Source organism: Micromesistius poutassou, assembly GCF_964030765.1.
Source record: "Micromesistius poutassou genome assembly, chromosome: 10".
Taxonomy (NCBI): Eukaryota; Metazoa; Chordata; class Actinopteri; order Gadiformes; family Gadidae; genus Micromesistius; species Micromesistius poutassou.
Genome location: NC_140280.1, coordinates 2,921,122 through 2,939,872, shown reverse-complemented (window position 1 = coordinate 2,939,872; position 18,751 = coordinate 2,921,122). Strand labels below are relative to the sequence as shown.

Below are 18,751 nucleotides of genomic sequence, written 5' to 3'. Positions count from 1 at the left end.
GGAGAGGGAAATTGAAAGGAAACAAGGAGTGAAATTAAGAAGGAATAATCCAGCAATATTGTATTGGTAGGGAGATATTCCTAGTGCTACATATTTCTGTTTGTAGTGTTTTACTACAGGAAAGTAAGAGACAGGTCATTGAGGAGCAGGTAGGGGTTAGACAGTGGAGACAGGTCATTAAGGAGCAGGTAGGGGTTGGACAGTACCGAGACCGGTCAGAGGAGGGGTTGTCGACATTTTGAGATGAATTGTCTAACTTTTTTGAGTTTCTGGTCTGATCTGGTCCCAGATGTTCGTCCACTGCCACCATCTCAGTGTTCTGGCCTCTGACCTCCAGCGGTGGTCTCCTCAGCGGGCTGAACCACCAGCTCCTGGGTGGTGGAGGAGTTCCACACAAGCCTCACACACCTTTGAAGAGCAGCCAGGCGGAACAAAGAAACTAGTCTCTATTTTATGTTTTAGCTGCTTATGGATTTGACTTCCAAATCCCCTTTTAATATTTCCATTTCCCCAAACAATCTCTATAAATAGGGTTTAAAACCACAGTCAAGCCGCTGGTTAACTATTTTTAATCCCGTCTCAGAATGCACTGCGTCTCACTCTGCAAGTGGGTCACACTGGAGACGCGTTGAGGAGCACATCCTCTACGTTGAAGTCTTCTGATATCTGCCCCCTTCTCGGAGAGAACTGTACTTCAGGAGGGTTCCTCAATCAATCATTCTGCTATCGAAGCTCTTAACTTACGACGGAACATCTCCTGTCAAACCCTCTGGAGTCACGCAGCATCATCTGACTAAGCGTGAGTGACAGGAGCTCCTCGTGAACCAAAAGGGACGCGAGGAGCGACCAGCCGCTCCACGCCTCGCTGGCGTCCTCAAGCCTTCAAGCGGAGGAACGCTCTGAACAAACTCCCGCTCGCTTCTACAAACCAATTACTAAATAATTAATGAGAAAACACACCTGAGCCACACACGCCAGAGCGGGGACAGTGAAAAATGTAGCAATCAGAAGAATGAAGCAAAACCCATGCAGTCCAATTACCGCTGAAGCGTTGCTGTGCAGCAGAGATGCAGGACAGCTGATTGTTATCCATATATTAGAGATCAGCTGGGCGCGCGCACATACACATACACACACGCGCACGCGCACACACCCACCTTGAATTGTAGAAGAAGACCCGTTGAGGCAGAGCAGTAAACGAAATGGACCACAACCTGAACAAACGGGACTGCTAAGACTTGTAAAAGACAAACATGGGATTACATCGACTCCTGCTGTCGTTGTTGTTATTATGAAGCTCAGTGTGAAGTATTCTCCCTACAAAACCATTTACAAATCAATAGAGACGGAGAGAGAGAGAGAGAGAAACAGAGAGGCAGAGATAAAGTGACAGAGACACACAGAGAGTGACACACACACAGAGGCAGAGAGACAGACAGCGAGAGACAATACTGTTACATGAGAGGAGTAGCATACTAGAGTGCAACAACAACTTTTCTGGGTGTGAATTCAAAGACATGCTGAACGCATAATTCAGGCCAGCCCTCATACTGCATGAAGGGTTTAACTCGAGCTCCTCTGATGACTTAATGAGAGATTGTGCTCTTGCTGAAGTCAAACGCTGTTGAATTCAGACGTGGTGCCACAGCGCCACCTGGTTCTCAGACTCGAGACAACAACCGCACCACAACTGTGGAACAAACCGCCGGCTCAAAACATTTGTTTGACCAAAGTTGTTATCATGTTGGTTGTCTTTTACATTGTGGTTTAGTGATTTACCTTACGTTTTTAATGGATTCCCGCCGATGAAAAAGTGCCATAAAGCAGCTCTCATCAGCAGGGGGCTTTGAACTTGGAGAGAAAGTACGGCGCATGCGTGGAACGCTGAAGGGTCGAAACTTATCATCCACAACTAGCGGTCCATTAAAAGCTTTCACCAATAAAGATATGACAACGTTTGTTAACGTTTTAACTCTTCAAACCAATCATTAAAAACGTTTTGGAGAAGATAGAGGATATGGAGAAGGAAGCACAGGCAGACAGAGGCAAGACGATAAAAGGGAGATGAATAGTGATAAGAGGGAGACATAGCAAAGAGATAGAGAGATGAGAGGGGAGAGAGAAAGACGGGTAGTTGTAGATGAGGGAGGAGAGAGAAAGACAGGTAGTTGGAGATCAGGGAGGGGAGATGGCAAGGCGGATAGCGGGACTCATTACATGAGAAGAAACACAAGACTCATCCACAGTAATCATTTATTTAATTGTTTTATGTACAAATCAAAACTACAAACACGAGATCAGGAGGGACGGTGTTGGGTTGGGGGTGGTGCTGCCGGGTCTACAGGCTGTGCCTGACGGTGCGGCTGCGGAGGCCCAGCAGGTAGTCCTGGGCCTGGTCCAGCCCTGTCCGGGGCTCCACCACCGGCGGAGGCCCCTCCACCAGCTTCACAAAGTAGTGGCAGTACACCTTGTCCATGATGCCGAACATGCCCCGGCCGTGGTAGCGGATCCTCTTCAGGTACTTCCCCTTCCCGGAGTGGGACTCCGCTGGGGGAGGGGGGGTGGGGGGTCAAAGGTCACAACGTGGAGAAGCAATAACCACGCCCATTTCATTTTCACTTGAAAAACACATGCTATGTTTAGATCAATAAACATTATGCTGCATTGTAGATGAATTAACATGACACTTAGATACATGCATTATAATTTATCTAACCCATGTATACCAACCCCTATTACCTAACCCATGAGTTCCCACTTATTATATCAATGATGACGATGATGGTGTAGGTGTAGTCAGGTTGTGGCCTTGAAGCCTGACGTGAAGGTGTAGTCACAGGTTGTGGTGTTGAAGACTCACCGATGTACAGGTTGGACTTGTATTCCACGTTGTGGTTCTTAATCGCCATTTCCTGAGCTTCTAGAAGCACCTGGAGAGGGAGACAGGAAGTAAATCAGAGAACACAGGTAGATATTGCCCCAGTCAGTGTCCACCAGCAGAATACTGGTTGTACTGGGCAGCTCACTATCTTGATGCTATTGTCTAGACTCCACCTCTTTCACTATCTTGGCTCCTTTCTTGTCGTTGAACTCCAGCTGGGTGATGGCCTGGTCGATGCTCAGGCCTCGGATCTGTTCAGGGTCAGAGGTTAAAGGTCAGTCAGCCATACAGCATCAGCCGTGTGTAGAGCCCCTATCAACAGAGAACACTGTGGCGTCTCACCATCTTAGCGAGATACCACATCTTGTCTTTGCTGTACTTGATCTGTCTTCTGCAGTGGTGGACCTCCTGTAGAGCGGGGAGATGACAGATTAACTGACAGACAAACAAACAACAGATTCCAACCACAGAAACGATTAACACGAAAGACAGACAGACAGCCAGCCAACTGATTCAAACCACAAAACGATTAACACAACAGACAGACAGACAACAGATTCAAACCACAGAAAATATTAACACGACAGACAGACAACAGATTCAAACCACAGAAAAGATTAACACAGGCAGACAGGCAGACAGATAAACATCACAGTCAAGAACTTTCTGTTCTTTTTTTAATGGCTGCTCTGCACTTGGTCCAGAATAACTTCCTGTTCCTCTCATCATATCGATTGTCCTCCAGATAAAGTCAATAAATGACTCTATAAACAGGTGAATGTACTGATATGGATCTGTATTTATAAATTACTTAACAGGTGAATGTACTGACATTGATCTGTATTTATAAATTACTTAACAGGTGAATGTACTGATATAGATCTGTATTTATAAAGGACTAAACAGATAAACGTATTGATATGAATTTGTATTGATAAAGTGTTGATCCGGTGACTCACGGCTGGTCTGCGGGGCTCCCCGGGGAGCTGAGGGGGGTACAGCACCAGATTCCTCCTCTCCCAGTTCTTGTTTACCTCCAGAGAGGCGCTGGTGTGGAGGCCGGCCAGGGGTCTGCCGGCGAGGGCCGTCACCCTGAGGGACAGAGCAGGGGGAACTGAGCTCAAGGCTTCTCCTCTAGTTGGACGTTGACACCAGAGCTGTATCTCTCAGATGGAACTAGTCTATGTCAGGAATAAATGGAACAGCTTTATCCTGCTTAAATTATTTGCCAACCATGCATTGGATATTATTTACTTTCAAGTGTCATTGGTTTTATATCGACTGAATCAGATATTGTTTCTGCGTTGTCTAGTAAACATGTTGTCCACAGCTGTCAAGTGGACCTTTGTTGTTAATGGTGGGTTTGTATAGTCTGGCTTTTGCCAGACCAAGCTCAATCGTAGATTGCACGTTGGTCGGGGAAGCTGCTGACATTTTCTTCAGCACAAGAGAAGTGATCAACGGGTGGAGTTAAATTGACTTTGTACGCAATTGGCTGCTTGCTGTTGCTTCCCTGTCGTCATTGTGTTAAACCAGCCCATAGCGCGCCAGGGGAAAAAGACAGCTTGGTGATTGGCTCCCGCAAAAAACGTATCGAAACTAGAAAGAAATGTATTGCTCTTCTCCAGACCCTTCTGCAGGGCGAACTCAAATCGCCGGAAGAATGGGTGGGGCTACCCAGTCTAGAGTTTGTAGGCATTAATTCAGAACTATAGGTAGGTAGAGGGGTCTCGTTATTGAAATAGAATGCCCACCCTAGAACTCCATTGTCCTATCAGGATCAAGTATTTAACAACACTGTGGTAGAATCCCTTCTTAATACAAACACATTCTATACTTTGAACTACTCCTTACTCCAGGAACGTGTCTGTCCAGCTGGTCGTACCTGCCCCGGTGGTGATTTTAAGCCCTATTCTCAGCCTCGTTTGCACGATACTGTTATAAGATGCACATTAAATATACCAGATGATGAATGGTAAATAGACTGCATTTATACAGCGTTTATACCAAAGCGCTTTACAATACTACCTAGCATTCACCCATTCATGCACCCATTCACACGCAGACCGCGGTGTCCAGCATGCAGGGCGACAACCAGCTCGTCTGGAGCAGTTAGTGTGAGGTGTATTGCTCAGAGACACCTGACAGAGCTCTGCGTCTCTGCTTCGTGGAGACAGAGGAACCATGAAGCTGTGGTGTGTCCTCTGTCTCCCTGGTGTCTCAGCCTCTTACCTCACATGACCAGTAAGACTCCTCAGGAAGGAAAGCCCTGAGAGAAGACAAGCGGAAACACATTCAACGGCAAGTAGTGATATAATGTCGTTTTTGTTTAATAATGTATATCCTTTAATAATAATAAAACAGATGCTCACCGCGACCTGTGCAGGCGGTCGCCATGTTGAACTGTTTACGACAATAGGTCGATCCGATTTACGTTAATAGACTGTAGAAGTTTTACTTAAACAAGGTGACAGTGAGTAATAGTTGTATTCTATATAAAAGTCAAATGTCTTAAATGAACGCCATTTTAGGTGTAACTAATGCAATTTAATTATGTTCTGGGGGAAAATTTTAACTTTGACTCTTGTAAGGATCCGTAGTCCGTCAACCGGTATTTACGACAGCTCGTTGACAACACGGTAGACGCCGTGATTACGAACAAGCATGGATGCTGCGGCAGGAGTGTGTTAACCTGGCCTGTGTGTTTTCACTTGGGTTGACATCTCTCGATTTCATCGATTTATATAAAAAAAAACACGCACACTTAAGGCATCATGCATGAAAGAGTGATTCCCGCGTCTCCCAACTGGTACTGCGGCCGCTGCAGCGACACCAACCAGAGAGGCGTGATGGGCTTCGGAGCCCGGAACACAGTCTACCTGCTGGACGTGTCTGCAGAGTCCTGCTCGGTTCTGGGTGAGTAGAGACAGCACTCTGGTCCACAGTACTGAAAGGTTGTGGGTCAGTGGATGCCTCACTCTCATCCACAGTCCTGGGTGAGTAGATGATGCGTCACTCTGATCCACAGTCCTGGATCACTCAGTTCCAGAGTTCTGGGTGAGAAGATGCATCGTTCTGATCCAGAGGACTTCATTAACAACGTGGCAATTTAATTCATAGATTTCTGCCCCAGATGAGGACTGGAAGATTCTGTGACACTGTCCTCATTAAACAATATCATATTTCCCCTCGGAGATGAATACCCTACATATCTCTCTATCCCTAGATCGCTATGTCTTCCTAAAACCTCACTTGGACTTGGTTCTTAACATGATCTGACTCCAGACATGCTCTGTATAACATGTGTATTGATATGAGGATGGCTGTACTAGCCCTGTTGACTGTGTCTGACTCCAGACCAGCTCTGTATAAATGCAGTGTATTATTATTATTACTAGGATGGCTGCACTACACCAGCCCCGTTGACCATGTCTGACTGCGCCTCCCCGTAGGGAGTCTGTCCGGACACAAGGAGCGGGTGTCGGGCTTCTCCTTCTGTCGCCAGGCCGGTCAGGACCAGCTGTGCGCCAGCAGCTCTGACGACGGCACTGTCAAGTTCTGGGACGCGGACGACAGAGTTCTGCTTAAAGAACACAGCGGGCATCAGGTGGGTACCGCCATATGCCAGACAGCAGGATGGTCCTTAGTGCCAACACAAGAAATTAAGTCTAGATCAGAATTTGATACATTTGAGCAAAGAACAGTTTGGCCGTAATATACATTATTTATATTTAAATCTAAATTTGTATGTCATCACATGTCAAACCTAGTATCTTTACTGTGTGTGTGTGTGTGTGTGTGTGTGTGTGTGTGTGTGTGTGTGTGTGTGTGTGTGTGTGTGTGTTGCAGGGCACCATTGTGGCGCTCCACTGGTCTCCAGCAGATAAGAACCTGGTGGTGTCCGGAGATGACAAGGGGGTGGTGGTCTGCTACTGGTTCAACACGGGAGACTGCAGCAGCTTCTTCCCTCTCCCCAAGGCCCTGTTCTCCCTCTCCTGCTCCCCCCACTCCTGGAAGCTCCTGGCCCTGGGGTGAGGAGCTCACATAATCAGACCCTAGAGTGGACGGTCTCGACTCTCTAGAGATGAGAAGAGCGTGGACACCCTCCTTGCAGAGGCTCCTAACACGCAGCCTCCACTTTAGCCCTCATGTTTAACCTCCAGGAGACCCTAGACCAAGTGAGCCACCACATAACGAGTGTCTCCTCCTCCTGCTCCTCCTCCTGCAGGTACAAGCAGGGTATGATCCTCCTGGTGGACGTGTCCAAGAAGGGGGAGGTGCTGCATCGCCTCCGAGGCCACGAGGATGAGATCCACTCCCTCTCCTGGTCCCCCAGCGTCCCGGCCCTGGACCAGGGAGAGGACGCCCCCCAGGACCCACCAGGAGAGGAGGAGGGTAGGCTTCAACTAGACATTGGTTGTTGGTTCTGTACGGTCCTTGGGCCTTCTGCAACACAAAGTGTTCCAGGGTTCTGGTGGACCTCTAGAAACTAGAGCCTGGTAAAGCACGACTGTGTTGGGTTCTGAGGTCAGCTGACTGGACCGCGGATTAAAGGTTTCTATTGTTCACCATGTCCTCCAATACGTGATTCTGTTTCCTGTGTAGATTTCACGAGAGGGAGGGGCGGGTATCTGGCCTCCGGGAGCCGAGACCAGACCATCCGGGTCTGGAGCACAGACACCGGCAGAAGTGAGATCCTCCACACCCCCGGCCACGCCTTTAAAATACTTACTGCTTCGCTACTACACCTTTAAATACTTCCTACACATTTAAAATACTTACTTCTTGACTACTACACATTTTAAATACTTACTACCTAACTACTACACATTTTAAATACTTACTACTTAACTACTACACATTTTAAATACTTACTACCTAACAACTACACCTTTAAACACTAGGCAGGTGGGGATGGAACCCAGAACCTTCTGCTGGGTGTTCAACCTCACCACTAGACCCCAGGAGGTAAATGATTCTTCTTCTCTGGGGGTGAATGCAGGCATCACGACGTTGAAGCTGCCCTACCTGAAGAAGAGAGGGGGCGGAGTCGGTGCGTCGGGCGGAGCCAGTGGGGGGAAGGACCGCCTCTGGCTCAGTGTTCATTGGCCAGACGACCGCCCCGCCCAGCTGCTGTCCAGCTGTTTCAGGTGACCAGGAACATCTGCCTCTCCTCCTCTAGCCTGGTGTTACAGTATAGAGCTAACCTGCTAGTTTTGCTATAGAGCTAACGTGTGTGTGTGTGTGTGTGTGTGTGTGTGTGTGTGTGTGTGTGTGTGTGTGTGTGTGTGTGTGTGTGTGTGTGTGTGTGTGTGTGTGTGTGTGTGTGTGTGTGTGTGTGTGTGTAGTGGAGAGCTGGTAATGTGGGACCTGGGTGCGAGTGGGAAACAGAAGTGGAGTGTTCTGGGCTCAGGAGACCAGAACCACAGCCGCATTGTGTTCAACATGAGCTCCGTCCGTCTGGCCAGCGGGCGCCAGCTCCTCCTCACCACCTCCATGGACCGAGAGGTACCGTAATCCAGAGTACCTCATGTTAATCCAGATTAACTCATGTTAATCCAGAGTCATTCATCATGTTAATCCAGATTAATTGATGTTAATCCAGAGTCACTCATCATGTTAATCCAGATTAACTCATGTTAATCCAGAGTCACTCATCATGTTAATCCAGAGTCACTCATCATGTTAATCCAGAATAACGCATCATGGTTATCTGGATTAAGATCCGAGATGAACAATAAGTGTCCATCTATTTGGATCGGTAATCCAGATTACATGGTTTTAATCTATATGGATCTGTTAATCTAGGTTACAAGATGTAAATCTATATGGATCTGTTAATCCAGATTTAGTGGTGTTGACCTACATGGATCTCTTCATCCGGATTAAGTAGTGTTACTATGGGTCTTTTAATCCAGATTGCATAATTGTGTAGCATGTACTTATTTGTGTAGCATCTGCAGTAGCTAGCTATCACTGCTGTATACAGGGAATGGGTTGGCCTGGCAATTGTCAGTACTTGGTTCTATGAACGTCTTTACTGTAGCGACAGCGATATATTGTTTCACTTCTTATGACAAATGTACTTATTGTAAGTCGCTTTGGATAAAAGCGTCTGCTAAATGTAAATGTAAATGCATGGTGTTGACCTACATGTATCTGTTAATCCAGATTAAGTGCTGGGACCTGGCGTCCCTGGAGTGTGTGTGGACGCTGCCCACGCTGGGGGGCTCGGTGTACGCCCTCAGCTTCTCCCCGGTGGCCACGGGCCTGCTGGCGCTGGGCGGGGCCGACCAGATGATCCGGTCCTGGGACACCCTGTCCCTGCAGAACCCCTACCTCACCAAGACCTTCTGGCAGGGCATCCGCTCCAAGATCACCGCGGTACGCCACGCCTTAGATAGAGGGGACCTAGGACTCAGCCTGGGGTTAGATATAGAGGACCTAGGACTAGGACTCAGTGGTACTCACCCCTTGGGTTCATCTAGGAGACCTAGGACTCAGCGGAGTAATTTGTGGAAAAATAATTATAAGGATGGATACAGTTGCTTTGTCCGCTAGGTGGAGGCTTGGCTCCATCCAGTGGTCTAAACAGACACGACCAGTAGTACAATAATACAAGTCATCGCAGTGTGGTCGAAACTGTACCTTGTGGTTCTGTGTTGTGATGTGGTTCTGTGTGGTGACGTGGTTCTGTGGTGTGTTCTGCTCAGCTGGTCTGGCACCCCAGCAGGGAGGGCTCGCTGGCGTTCGGGACGGACGACGGGAAAGTGGGAATCTACGACGCCTTCTCCAACAAGTGAGAGGAAACAGTAGATCCAGACCCAAAACCCCTTGGGGAGTAAAATGCATCTCTTAGATTGGACGGGATCCTTGTCGTCGTGATCCTCTTCAGATGACTATCCCCTTCTTCCTCCTGCAGGCCTCCTCAGATCTCGTCCTCCTACCACCAGAAGACCATCTACAGGCTGGCCTGGGGCCCCCCACTGCCCCCCCTATCCTTCGGTGAGAGACACACAAACACAGGCGTGCGCGCGCACACACACACACACACAATATATACATTACACACAAACACCTCTACGGAGATACTGAGTGAGGTGGTGTTCTCCCTGCAGGGGGTGCTGGTGAGCACGTGTCCTGCAGCCTCTACAGCTGTGGGGGGGAGGGCGTCATCCTGCAGCACGACCCCCGCAGCCTGGCCTCCGACGCCTGCAACATCGACAAGCTGATCAGAGACACCAACAGCATCAAGGTAGCGTAGTCGGCGCCGCCTGGCCTCTTGGTTACAGCCTAGTGTAGCACCGTACAGAACTAGCAGAGCACCATGTAGCCTAGCCTAGCACCAAGTATCCTAGCACTGCACAGAACTAGCAGAGCAGCATGTAGCCTCGCAGAGAGAATTGACAGGACTTGGGTGAAAGTGTAACCCATAGCAACCGTCTTGACTCCGCCCCCCCCAGCACAAGCTGTCCCCTCACTCGGACTTCAGCTGGAAACCAGACGGAACCGTGGTCGCCATCGGCAACGAGGACGGGTCAGTTGCCATATCCCATGATGAGCAGCCCAACGCGCGTGTTGTGCACCACCCTGCCCATGACACACCCTGCTGCTGACTCCCTAGGTCTGTGGACGTGTACCAGGCCCCCCACCTGAAGCAGCTGTGCAGCGTGCAGCAGCACAATAAGATCATCAACACGCTGCAGTGGTACCACCCCCTGGCGCCGCAGCCGGAGCTGCAGTACCTGCTGGCGTCCGGGTCCAGCAGCGCCAGGGTCTACGTGCACGACCTGCGGTCCGCATGCGGTAGGAACACATGACCTCTAGCCTCAGGTTGATGCAGAGCATGGTGTTTACATGTGACGCTTTAAGACACATGGTGTTTACACGTGAAGCTCTAAAACACATGTTTACATGTGAAGCTCTAAAACACATGGTGTTTACACGTGAAGCTCTAAAACACATGTTTACATGTGAAGCTCTAAAACACTTGGTGTTTACATGTGAAGCTCTAAAACACATGTTTACATGTGAAGCTCTAAAACACATGTTTACATGTGAAGCTCTAAAACACATGTTTACATGTGAAGCTCTAAAAGCGTAGAAACACGTGGTTTTAATCAGCAGTATTTGACCCAAGGTGAGCTGTTGTTGGGGTCTGGTTTCTTGTGAAAGACCTTGGAGCATCAGGGGTTAGCTTAGCATAGCTAACCTCACCTCACCTGTTGGACCTCATGTTGTCTCCGTGTCTCCAGAGGCGCCGGCGGACCCCCCTGCTGTGATCTCGGAGGCCTTCCGCACCCTGGGGGCCCACACGGGCAAGATCACCGGCCTCTCCTGGAGCCCCCATCACCCGGCACGCCTGGCCACCGTCAGCTACGACCACACCGCGCAGGTCAGGGGTCTCACACAGTTTGGGGGTCATACAGAGCAGGTCGAAGGTCAGGGGTCACACACAGGTCAAAGGTCAGGGGTCATACAGAGCAGGTTGAAGGTCAGGGGTCACACACAGGTTGAAGGTCAGGGGTCACACACAGGTTGAAGGTCAGGGGTCACACACAGGTTGAAGGTCAGGGGTCACACAACAGTTCGAAGTGCAGGGGTCATACACAGGTTGAAGGTCAGGGGTCATACAGAGCAGGTTGAAGGTCAGGGGTCACACAGACAGGTTGAAGGTCAGGGGTCACACACAGGTTGAAGGTCAGGGGTCATGCAGAATCATTTAGTGCCATTTGTTTGAAATTAACAGATGGATCCAGATTTTCATCTGTATTAGCAGAGATTTATTCCAAATTGTGTGTGTCTATGTGCAGGTGTGGGACGTGCTGAAGGGGGAAGGGCTAGTGAACTACCGTGGTCATGGTAACCGGGTCATGTGTGTGGAGTGGTCCCCCGTGGACCCAGACGTGGTCTGGACAGGAGCCGATGACTTCACCGTTCAGGAATGGAGGCCGTCCAGACAAGAGTTCACAGCGCCCCCTAAAGGTGAGGAGCAGGACTACAGCCTGGTCCCATAGGACTACATTACCCATAGGACTACAGCATGGTCCCATAGGACTGCATTACCCATAGGACTACAGCGTGGTCCCATAGGACTGCATTACCCATAGGACTACAGCGTGGTCCCATAGGACTGCATTAGGATAATGTAGTCCTATGGGACTACATTATCCATAGGACTACAGCGTGGTCCCATAGGACTACTGCCTGGTCCCATAGGACTACATTACCCATAGGACTACAGCCTGGTCCCATAGGACTGCATTACCCATAGGACTACAGCGTGGTCCCATAGGACTGCATTAGGATAATGTAGTCCTATGGGACTACATTATCCATAGGACTACAGCGTGGTCCCATAGGACTACTGCCTGGTCCCATAGGACTACATTACCCATAGGACTACAGCGAGGTCCCATAGGACTGCATTACCCATAGGACTACAGCGTGGTCCCATAGGACTGCATTACCCATAGGACTACAGCGAGGTCCCATAGGACTGCATTAGGATAATGTAGTCCTATGGGACTACATTATCCATAGGACTACAGCGTGGTCCCATAGGACTACTGCCTGGTCCCATAGGACTACATTACCCAGTAAGACTGCAGACTGGTCCCAGTAGGACTACAGCCTGGTCTCTGAAGGTGTCAAAAAAGAAGACGCTGAGACTCACTCTCCCTCACCTTCCTCTTCCTCAGGCAAAAAGATGGTGGGACTGAGGGAGAAGAACAAGCAGAAGAAGAACAACATGGCCGCCGGCGGGCAGCGAGAGGGAGAGTCTCCGCCTGTCGGAGAGAGAGAAGCTAGTGAGAGAGGGACTAGGAGTGTTGATGGAGAGAGAGAGACTAAGGCAGTGAATGGAGAGACGGAGATTAAGGCAGTGAATGGAGAGCGAGGATGGCGGGAGAGAGACCCTAAGAGAGTCAACGGCGAGAGAGAGACTGTCAGTGTTAATAGAGAGAGAGAGACTAAGACAGTGAATGGAGAGAGAGGGTGGAGGGAGAGAGACACTAGGAGTGTTAATGGGGAGAGAGACGAAGACGAACAGAACGGAACCAACGGCTCATCGCTATCAACAGGTAACGCACACACACGCGGACACACACACACACACTCAGGACACTAGTGTTAGCCATGCTACAGCGTGCCATGTTAGCTGCTACTGTTAGCATGCTAATGTGGTGTTGTGGTGTTTCTAGCCGGTGGAGCGATGAAGAAGCCCCTTCCACCGCTGAGGACCAAGGAGAAGCCAGGTGCGTCTCTTACATACTCTGATATTATTCTATGCTTGCATCATCTGGTTGAATAAATTCCACACCAAACTTCCTCAAAGACGGCAAATGTGTTGTGTTGACACTTTTGAATAGTTATGTTTAATACATTAATTACACTTGGTGTGTGTGTGTGTGTGTGTCTGTAGAGGTGATGAAGAGGAGGAAAGCCCGCTCCATGCTTCCCCTCAGCACCACCATGGACCACCGCTCCAAAGAGGACCTGCTGGAGGACTGCGTTACCCTGGCAACCATCACACACAGCCCAGGTGAGCCTGTTACCCTGGCAACCACTAGTGATGGCTCGTTCGCGAACAAACAAACGAACGAGGCCTACCTACCTACCTACGCAACCATAACACACCGCTGGTGTGTAGTTAATATTTACTGTGTATATAATTGTGTGTGAAGCCCTTTTGTAACCCTCATTAGTGTGGTGGAGGGACGTGGCCAGGGCCCCACGTCCAGCTGCTTGATCTGTTCAGAAGGTTCATATGTAGCTGTGTTGTGTCGCCAGCGCCCCCTGCAGGCTGTGTCCCCGGCCGGGGACCACACCTCCAGCTGGGGCTGTTCTCAGACCGGCCCGCCCTCCACAACATGTTCCTGGAGGAAGGTGAGCTTGACACTAGCGGTAATCAGTAACAGTAGCAACAAAACCACTAGCGGCTAACATCAATACCGCTCACACTAACAGTAGCAACAAAACCACTAGCGGCTAACATCAGTAATGCTCACACTAACAGTAGCAACAAAACCACTAGCGGCTAACATCCGTACCGCTCACACTTAACAATAACATTGAGAACACTAGTGGCTAGGACACCTAGCGTTGCTAAGGAACGGTGTTGCTAGCAGGAAGAGAACAGTCAATTGTGTATTTGTGTGTGTAGAGGAGGCCCACCTGGCTGCAGGTCACCCTGACTCGGTGGTCTACCTGCGGCTGTGGAGCGGAGACGTGGAGGGAGCCCTGAGGACGGCCACCGAGAGGGGGGAGCTCAACGACCACCTGCTCGCCATCGCCCCCACAGGTGAGACCCAGAACTACACCTGTAGCTGTGATACAGGACATACTGTAGCTGTGATGAAGTACAGACTGTGACAACAGGGACTCTTACCTGTGCAGCTGGCTACAGGGTTGGGTCAGGGTGGTGGATTAAGGGAGTGTTACCTGTGCAGGTGGCCAGAGGGTGGTGTATTTAAGGTGTGTTACCTGTGCAGGTGGCTACAAGGTGTGGGTCCGGGCGGTGGAGGACTATGTGAAGCAGCTCTGTCTGCAGGATCAGCATTTGAAAGCCGCCTCATTCCTGCTGTCAATCAACAAGCTGCATGAGGCTATAGAGCTGCTGCACTCACACAAGATGTACAGGTGCGTGTGTATAATGTATATGTTATGTGTGTGTGTGTGTGTGTGTGTGTGTGTGTGTGTGTGTGGTATATATGATCTATGTAGAGGTGTGTGTGTAATGTATATAGTGTGTGTGTGTGTGTGTGGTGTATATATGATCTATGCAGAGGTGTGTGTGTGTGTAATGTATATATTATCTGTGTAGAGAAGCTATAGCTCTAGCTCGGGCCAGACTCCCGGACCAGGACGTGGTTCTGAAGGGCCTCTACGTGTCCTGGGCCGCGGCGCTGGAGAGAGACGGACACCTGTCAGCTGCTGCCAAATGGTACACACACTCCTCTATAGATCTACTGCTTTATGTACTAATACATATACCGCTCAGCTGCTGCCTAATGGTACACACACTCTTATATATACATGTATAGACATATACCGCTCAGCTGCTGCCTAATGGTACACACACTCTTATATATACATGTATAGATATATACCGCTCAGCTGCTGCCTAATGGTACACACACTCTTATATATACATGTATAGATATATACCGCTCAGCTGCTGCCAAATGGTACACACACTCTTATAGATATACTGCTTTATATACTGATCTATATACTGATGGATGGATCAAGTTCTGTACAGATGGATGTGGTCCAATTAACTGTCTCTGTCTTGTGACCGTCCAGTTACGTGGCTGCGGGGGCGGGCTTCGACGCGGCCAAGGTGGTGTCGAAGAAGAGCGACGCCCCCTCGCTGCGGGCCGCCGCCACGATAGCCCGCCTAGTGGGCGAGAGACAGCTAGCTCACACGCTAGCGCTACGCTGTGCTAAGGGGCTAGCCGCTAGCCTGGACTGGGTGGGGGCACAGCAAGTACTCAAAGCCCAGGAAGTATCCAGTACCCAGGGAGTACCCCGTACCAATGGAGTAGCCAGTACCCAGGAAGTAACCAGTCCCGAGGGAGTACCCAGTACCCAAGAAGTACCCAGCACCGAGGGGGTACCCAGTACACAGGAAGTACCCAGTACCGAGGGAGTACCCAGTACCGAGGGGGTATCCAGTACACAGGAAGTACCCACTACCCAAGACGGCATGCTGGTGGGTACAGCACATTTGACTTCTACTCATATAATATATTATCTTGTATCATATAAATATTTCATGTTTTCAACGCCCTCTTATAATCGTGTGTGTGTGTGTGTGTGTGTGTGTGTGTGTGTGTGTGTGTGTGTGTGTGTGTGTGTGTGTGTGTGTGTGTGTGTGTGTGTGTGTGTGTGTGTGTGTGTGTGTGTGTGTGTGTGTGTGTGTGTGTGTGTGTGTGTGGTGTTCAGGTCCACCGGTTGTGTTTCTGCGTGGCTGAGATCCTCAGTGCTGCCCTGACGGATTGTGAAGACGTCTCCTCCCACCCCTGGGCCAGACCCCGCCCCCCCTCGGGGGGATCCGAGCCCGTCCAGGACCGGGTGCGTGAGGTGTGGCAGCAGGAGTTCAGGGTAGCAGGAGGATCTGGGGTCACGTCCCTCCTGAAGGAACTTGCATCTGTTGAGAAGAGTCAACTGAGCAGCAACACCCCCCCACTGCAGGTCTGTCTTCAACATGAACTGTCTGTCTATGACATGTCTATCTACTACATGCCTGTCTGTCTTCCTCTCTGAGTGTGGTGACCAGCCTCCTCCATCATTAGGTGGCGTCTCACGTCTCTGTGTGTCTCTTGATGTCCTCCTCCATCATTAGGTGGTGTCTCACGTCGCTGTGTCTTGATGTCCTCCTCCATCATTAGGTGGTGTCTCATCTCTCTGTGTGTCTTGATGTCCTCCTCCATCATTAGGTGGTGTCTCACGTCTCTGTGTGTCTGTCCATGGCCGTGCTGCTCTGGCTGAGGGGCGGTGATGATGATGAGCTGATGAAGGCGGTCTGGGAGGCAGTGGAGGCTCCGCGGGGGGTCGGTCTCGACAGCATGTCCGCCAAGCTCTGCTCCCTGATCTTCCCCGACGGTGGGTTCTTCCTCCTCCTCCTCCTCCGATGACATCAGACACTTTAAGAAGTTTAACATTTTTAATCTTAAATCTCCTCAGGTGACGTCAGCGTTTTTTCCCGGAGGTTCCAGAAGGTTCTGGTTCCCGTGGCGACGGCGGCGTCGGCGGCACTCACCAGCCTGCAGGCCTTCCTCAACTACCGCTTCCTCTTTGACCTCTGGTGGAGCCACGCCCCCTCGGCCCCCTCAGCCAATCAGGAGATGCATAATGTGGCCGTAGCCGGGGAGGAGGTTACCGAGGCGACAGTTACCGAGGCGACAGTTACCGAGGCGACCGTCACCGGGGCGACCGTCACCGAGGCGACCGTCACCCAGTCAACGGTTACCAACGAGACGGTTACCGAGGCGACGGTGCTGAGCACGCGTGCGGCGGTGCTGCTGTCGGAGCCCCACGCAGCGTACCAGGCCACCCAGCGGGACATCGCCCGCGTCCAGGAGCGGCTGGCCGGCCTGGTGCTCCAACACTCACGGGTCCACCAGGACCAGGACCAGAGCCAGAGCCAGGGGTACGCTGGGAACTAGAACCATGCTTTAGCTAGAGCTAGAGGGGAGACGTGTATCTGGGAGGGTTACTGGTTATGAACTCCGTATCTACCGGTCTAACAGTGGGATGGTTACTGGTTCTAAACTGAGCTGTGTGTCTCTAGGCCTGAGGAGCCGGAGACCCTGCTGAGTCTGTCGGCCCAGATGACCCAGTACCAGAAAGACCTCGCCCTTCTGCCCGACACCATCAAGGTCTGACCTCTCACAACTTTATTTAAATCTGTGTACAATACACCTGAGAAAGGCGCTGCTTTAGGGGTTGTAAAACCTCAACTCATTACAAACTACTTACTGTATCTAGCTCAACGCATTACAAACTACCTCCTGTAATAGTGTACCTAGCTCAACTCATTAGAAACTACCCACTGCATTACACACTGCATCTAGCTCAACATGACCGAGCTTCCCCCTAGCCCCTCCACTGCAGGTGGTCTTGTTGAGATGTTTAGAAGACCAGGTAACTGACCAGTGCCCCTCTGTTCCCCAGACGTACGGCCACCCCGACGTGGTGGAGTGCAGCCTGGTGGTCCTCCACCTGGCCCGAGGCTCCACCCTGGTGACGGAGGCCCTGCAGACGGCCGCCAGAGACCTGCTGCGCCGCTACGCCAGCAGCCCCGACACCCAGAGGGCTGCGAGGAGATTCCTCACCTGAGGACCTCTGGGAGGACACCCAGAGGGCTCCTCACCTGAGGACCTCTGAGAGGACACCCGGCTCCCTGTTTAGTTTGTTTTATTTGAGACTGTAAAACAACGTTGCGCTTTGTTTACTTTGTGGAAACTCCCAATAACAGCATTTATACTGCATCACTTTCTGTTAAATAAAATATTTCTGTACTCAATACTCCAGTCTGCCAGTGGTCGTCTTTATCAAAGGTGCACATGCTGGACAACTCCATGACATGGAGTCTCAGACTGGCCTGCCTGTCTTGTTGCTGCAGTAACCATGGAGATGGTGGGCTATGAGTGGAAAACCTCACAATACTGCATTATATATTATAACCTCAATACTACAGACTTTGGAGATCTATAAAGCAAGTGTCAAGGTTGAGTTCCTCCTGCCTCACCACTAGCTCCTCCTCTCCTCCACTAATTCCTTCCGCTCCACTTTCGACATGTTTCCACCTAAACAAGCCGTAGTACCCCATGAAGTTAGAAAATAATCCACACTTACTGTTTGATTGGATTTGACAGGTTTGCATACTTCATGAACATATACTGTACGTATAAACTTCACAAACATTCCACAAAACACATCAAGGAGGCCGTTGTGTTGTGGATGTTCCACACCACCCCCTCCACTAGTCTGGAGCTCCACCACATTAATGATTTAATACGCCCCACAACCTGCTGACTGGTCTCCTAGCAGACACTAAACCTGACCGCAGCGGCAACATATACTGAAGCACTCAACGCAATACAACACCGGCTGTCACTGATCAAAGACATTACAGGAGCAGGAATGACTTGTACACGTGTAGCAGGCTGGGTGGTGCAGGTGTACTTAAGATGAACCATCTGCCATCTCTTTAGGATGTACTTATGAACCACCACTTCTTTAGGAAGGTACTTCTTGTGAAGCCCAATCTGTTTTTAGGAAGGACCTTATTATGAAGCAGCATCTCTATAGGATGGTACTTATTATGAAGCTCAATGAAGGGTAACTTTTACATTCAAAATA

At 50.1% G+C, this 18,751-nt stretch overlaps 2 protein-coding genes across 2 annotated transcripts; one reads left to right on the top strand and one right to left on the bottom strand.

Annotated features, from left to right (window-relative positions):
- Window positions 1-2,246: 2,246 nt before the first annotated feature.
- mrpl22 (mitochondrial ribosomal protein L22) lies at window positions 2,247-5,288 on the bottom strand. Its single transcript, XM_084474393.1, has 7 exons — window positions 5,254-5,288; window positions 5,114-5,150; window positions 3,841-3,973; window positions 3,224-3,289; window positions 3,055-3,132; window positions 2,861-2,930; window positions 2,247-2,547 (listed from the first exon to the last, which is right to left on the bottom strand). The coding sequence occupies exons 1-7, from the start codon at window positions 5,276-5,278 to the stop codon at window positions 2,339-2,341; spliced, it is 618 nt and encodes a 205-aa protein (XP_084330519.1). The 5' UTR covers window positions 5,279-5,288; the 3' UTR covers window positions 2,247-2,338.
- A 276-nt stretch (window positions 5,289-5,564) lies between these two features.
- gemin5 (gem (nuclear organelle) associated protein 5) lies at window positions 5,565-17,910 on the top strand. Its single transcript, XM_084474386.1, has 28 exons — window positions 5,565-5,797; window positions 6,334-6,488; window positions 6,731-6,912; window positions 7,110-7,276; window positions 7,487-7,570; window positions 7,884-8,031; window positions 8,230-8,389; window positions 9,053-9,265; window positions 9,595-9,680; window positions 9,804-9,886; window positions 10,000-10,136; window positions 10,345-10,418; window positions 10,506-10,687; window positions 11,137-11,276; window positions 11,695-11,866; window positions 12,583-12,963; window positions 13,084-13,137; window positions 13,305-13,424; window positions 13,673-13,768; window positions 14,046-14,183; window positions 14,374-14,521; window positions 14,706-14,825; window positions 15,188-15,596; window positions 15,830-16,078; window positions 16,324-16,489; window positions 16,571-17,036; window positions 17,178-17,265; window positions 17,561-17,910. Exons 1-28 carry the CDS (start codon window positions 5,656-5,658, stop codon window positions 17,723-17,725), a joined length of 4,725 nt encoding a protein of 1,574 aa, XP_084330512.1. The 5' UTR covers window positions 5,565-5,655; the 3' UTR covers window positions 17,726-17,910.
- Window positions 17,911-18,751: the final 841 nt, after the last annotated feature.

What these genes read in the sequence shown, in the direction of transcription:
- mrpl22 (XM_084474393.1), bottom strand. Translation starts at nt 5,278, where the DNA reads ATGGCGACCGCCTGCACAGGTCGCG. An exon ending in GGGAGCCCCGCAGACCAGCC is followed by an intron (nt 3,290 to 3,840) that starts GTGAGTCACCGG and finishes CCCGCTCTACAG; the next exon opens with GAGGTCCACCACTGCAGAAG. An exon ending in TGTGGTATCTCGCTAAGATG is followed by an intron (nt 3,133 to 3,223) that starts GTGAGACGCCAC and finishes GACCCTGAACAG; the next exon opens with ATCCGAGGCCTGAGCATCGA.
- gemin5 (XM_084474386.1), top strand. Translation starts at nt 5,656, where the DNA reads ATGCATGAAAGAGTGATTCCCGCGTCTCCCAACTGGTACTGCGGCCGC. An exon ending in ACTGCCCCCCCTATCCTTCG is followed by an intron (nt 9,887 to 9,999) that starts GTGAGAGACACA and finishes TTCTCCCTGCAG; the next exon opens with GGGGTGCTGGTGAGCACGTG. An exon ending in CTACCCAAGACGGCATGCTG is followed by an intron (nt 15,597 to 15,829) that starts GTGGGTACAGCA and finishes TGTGGTGTTCAG; the next exon opens with GTCCACCGGTTGTGTTTCTG.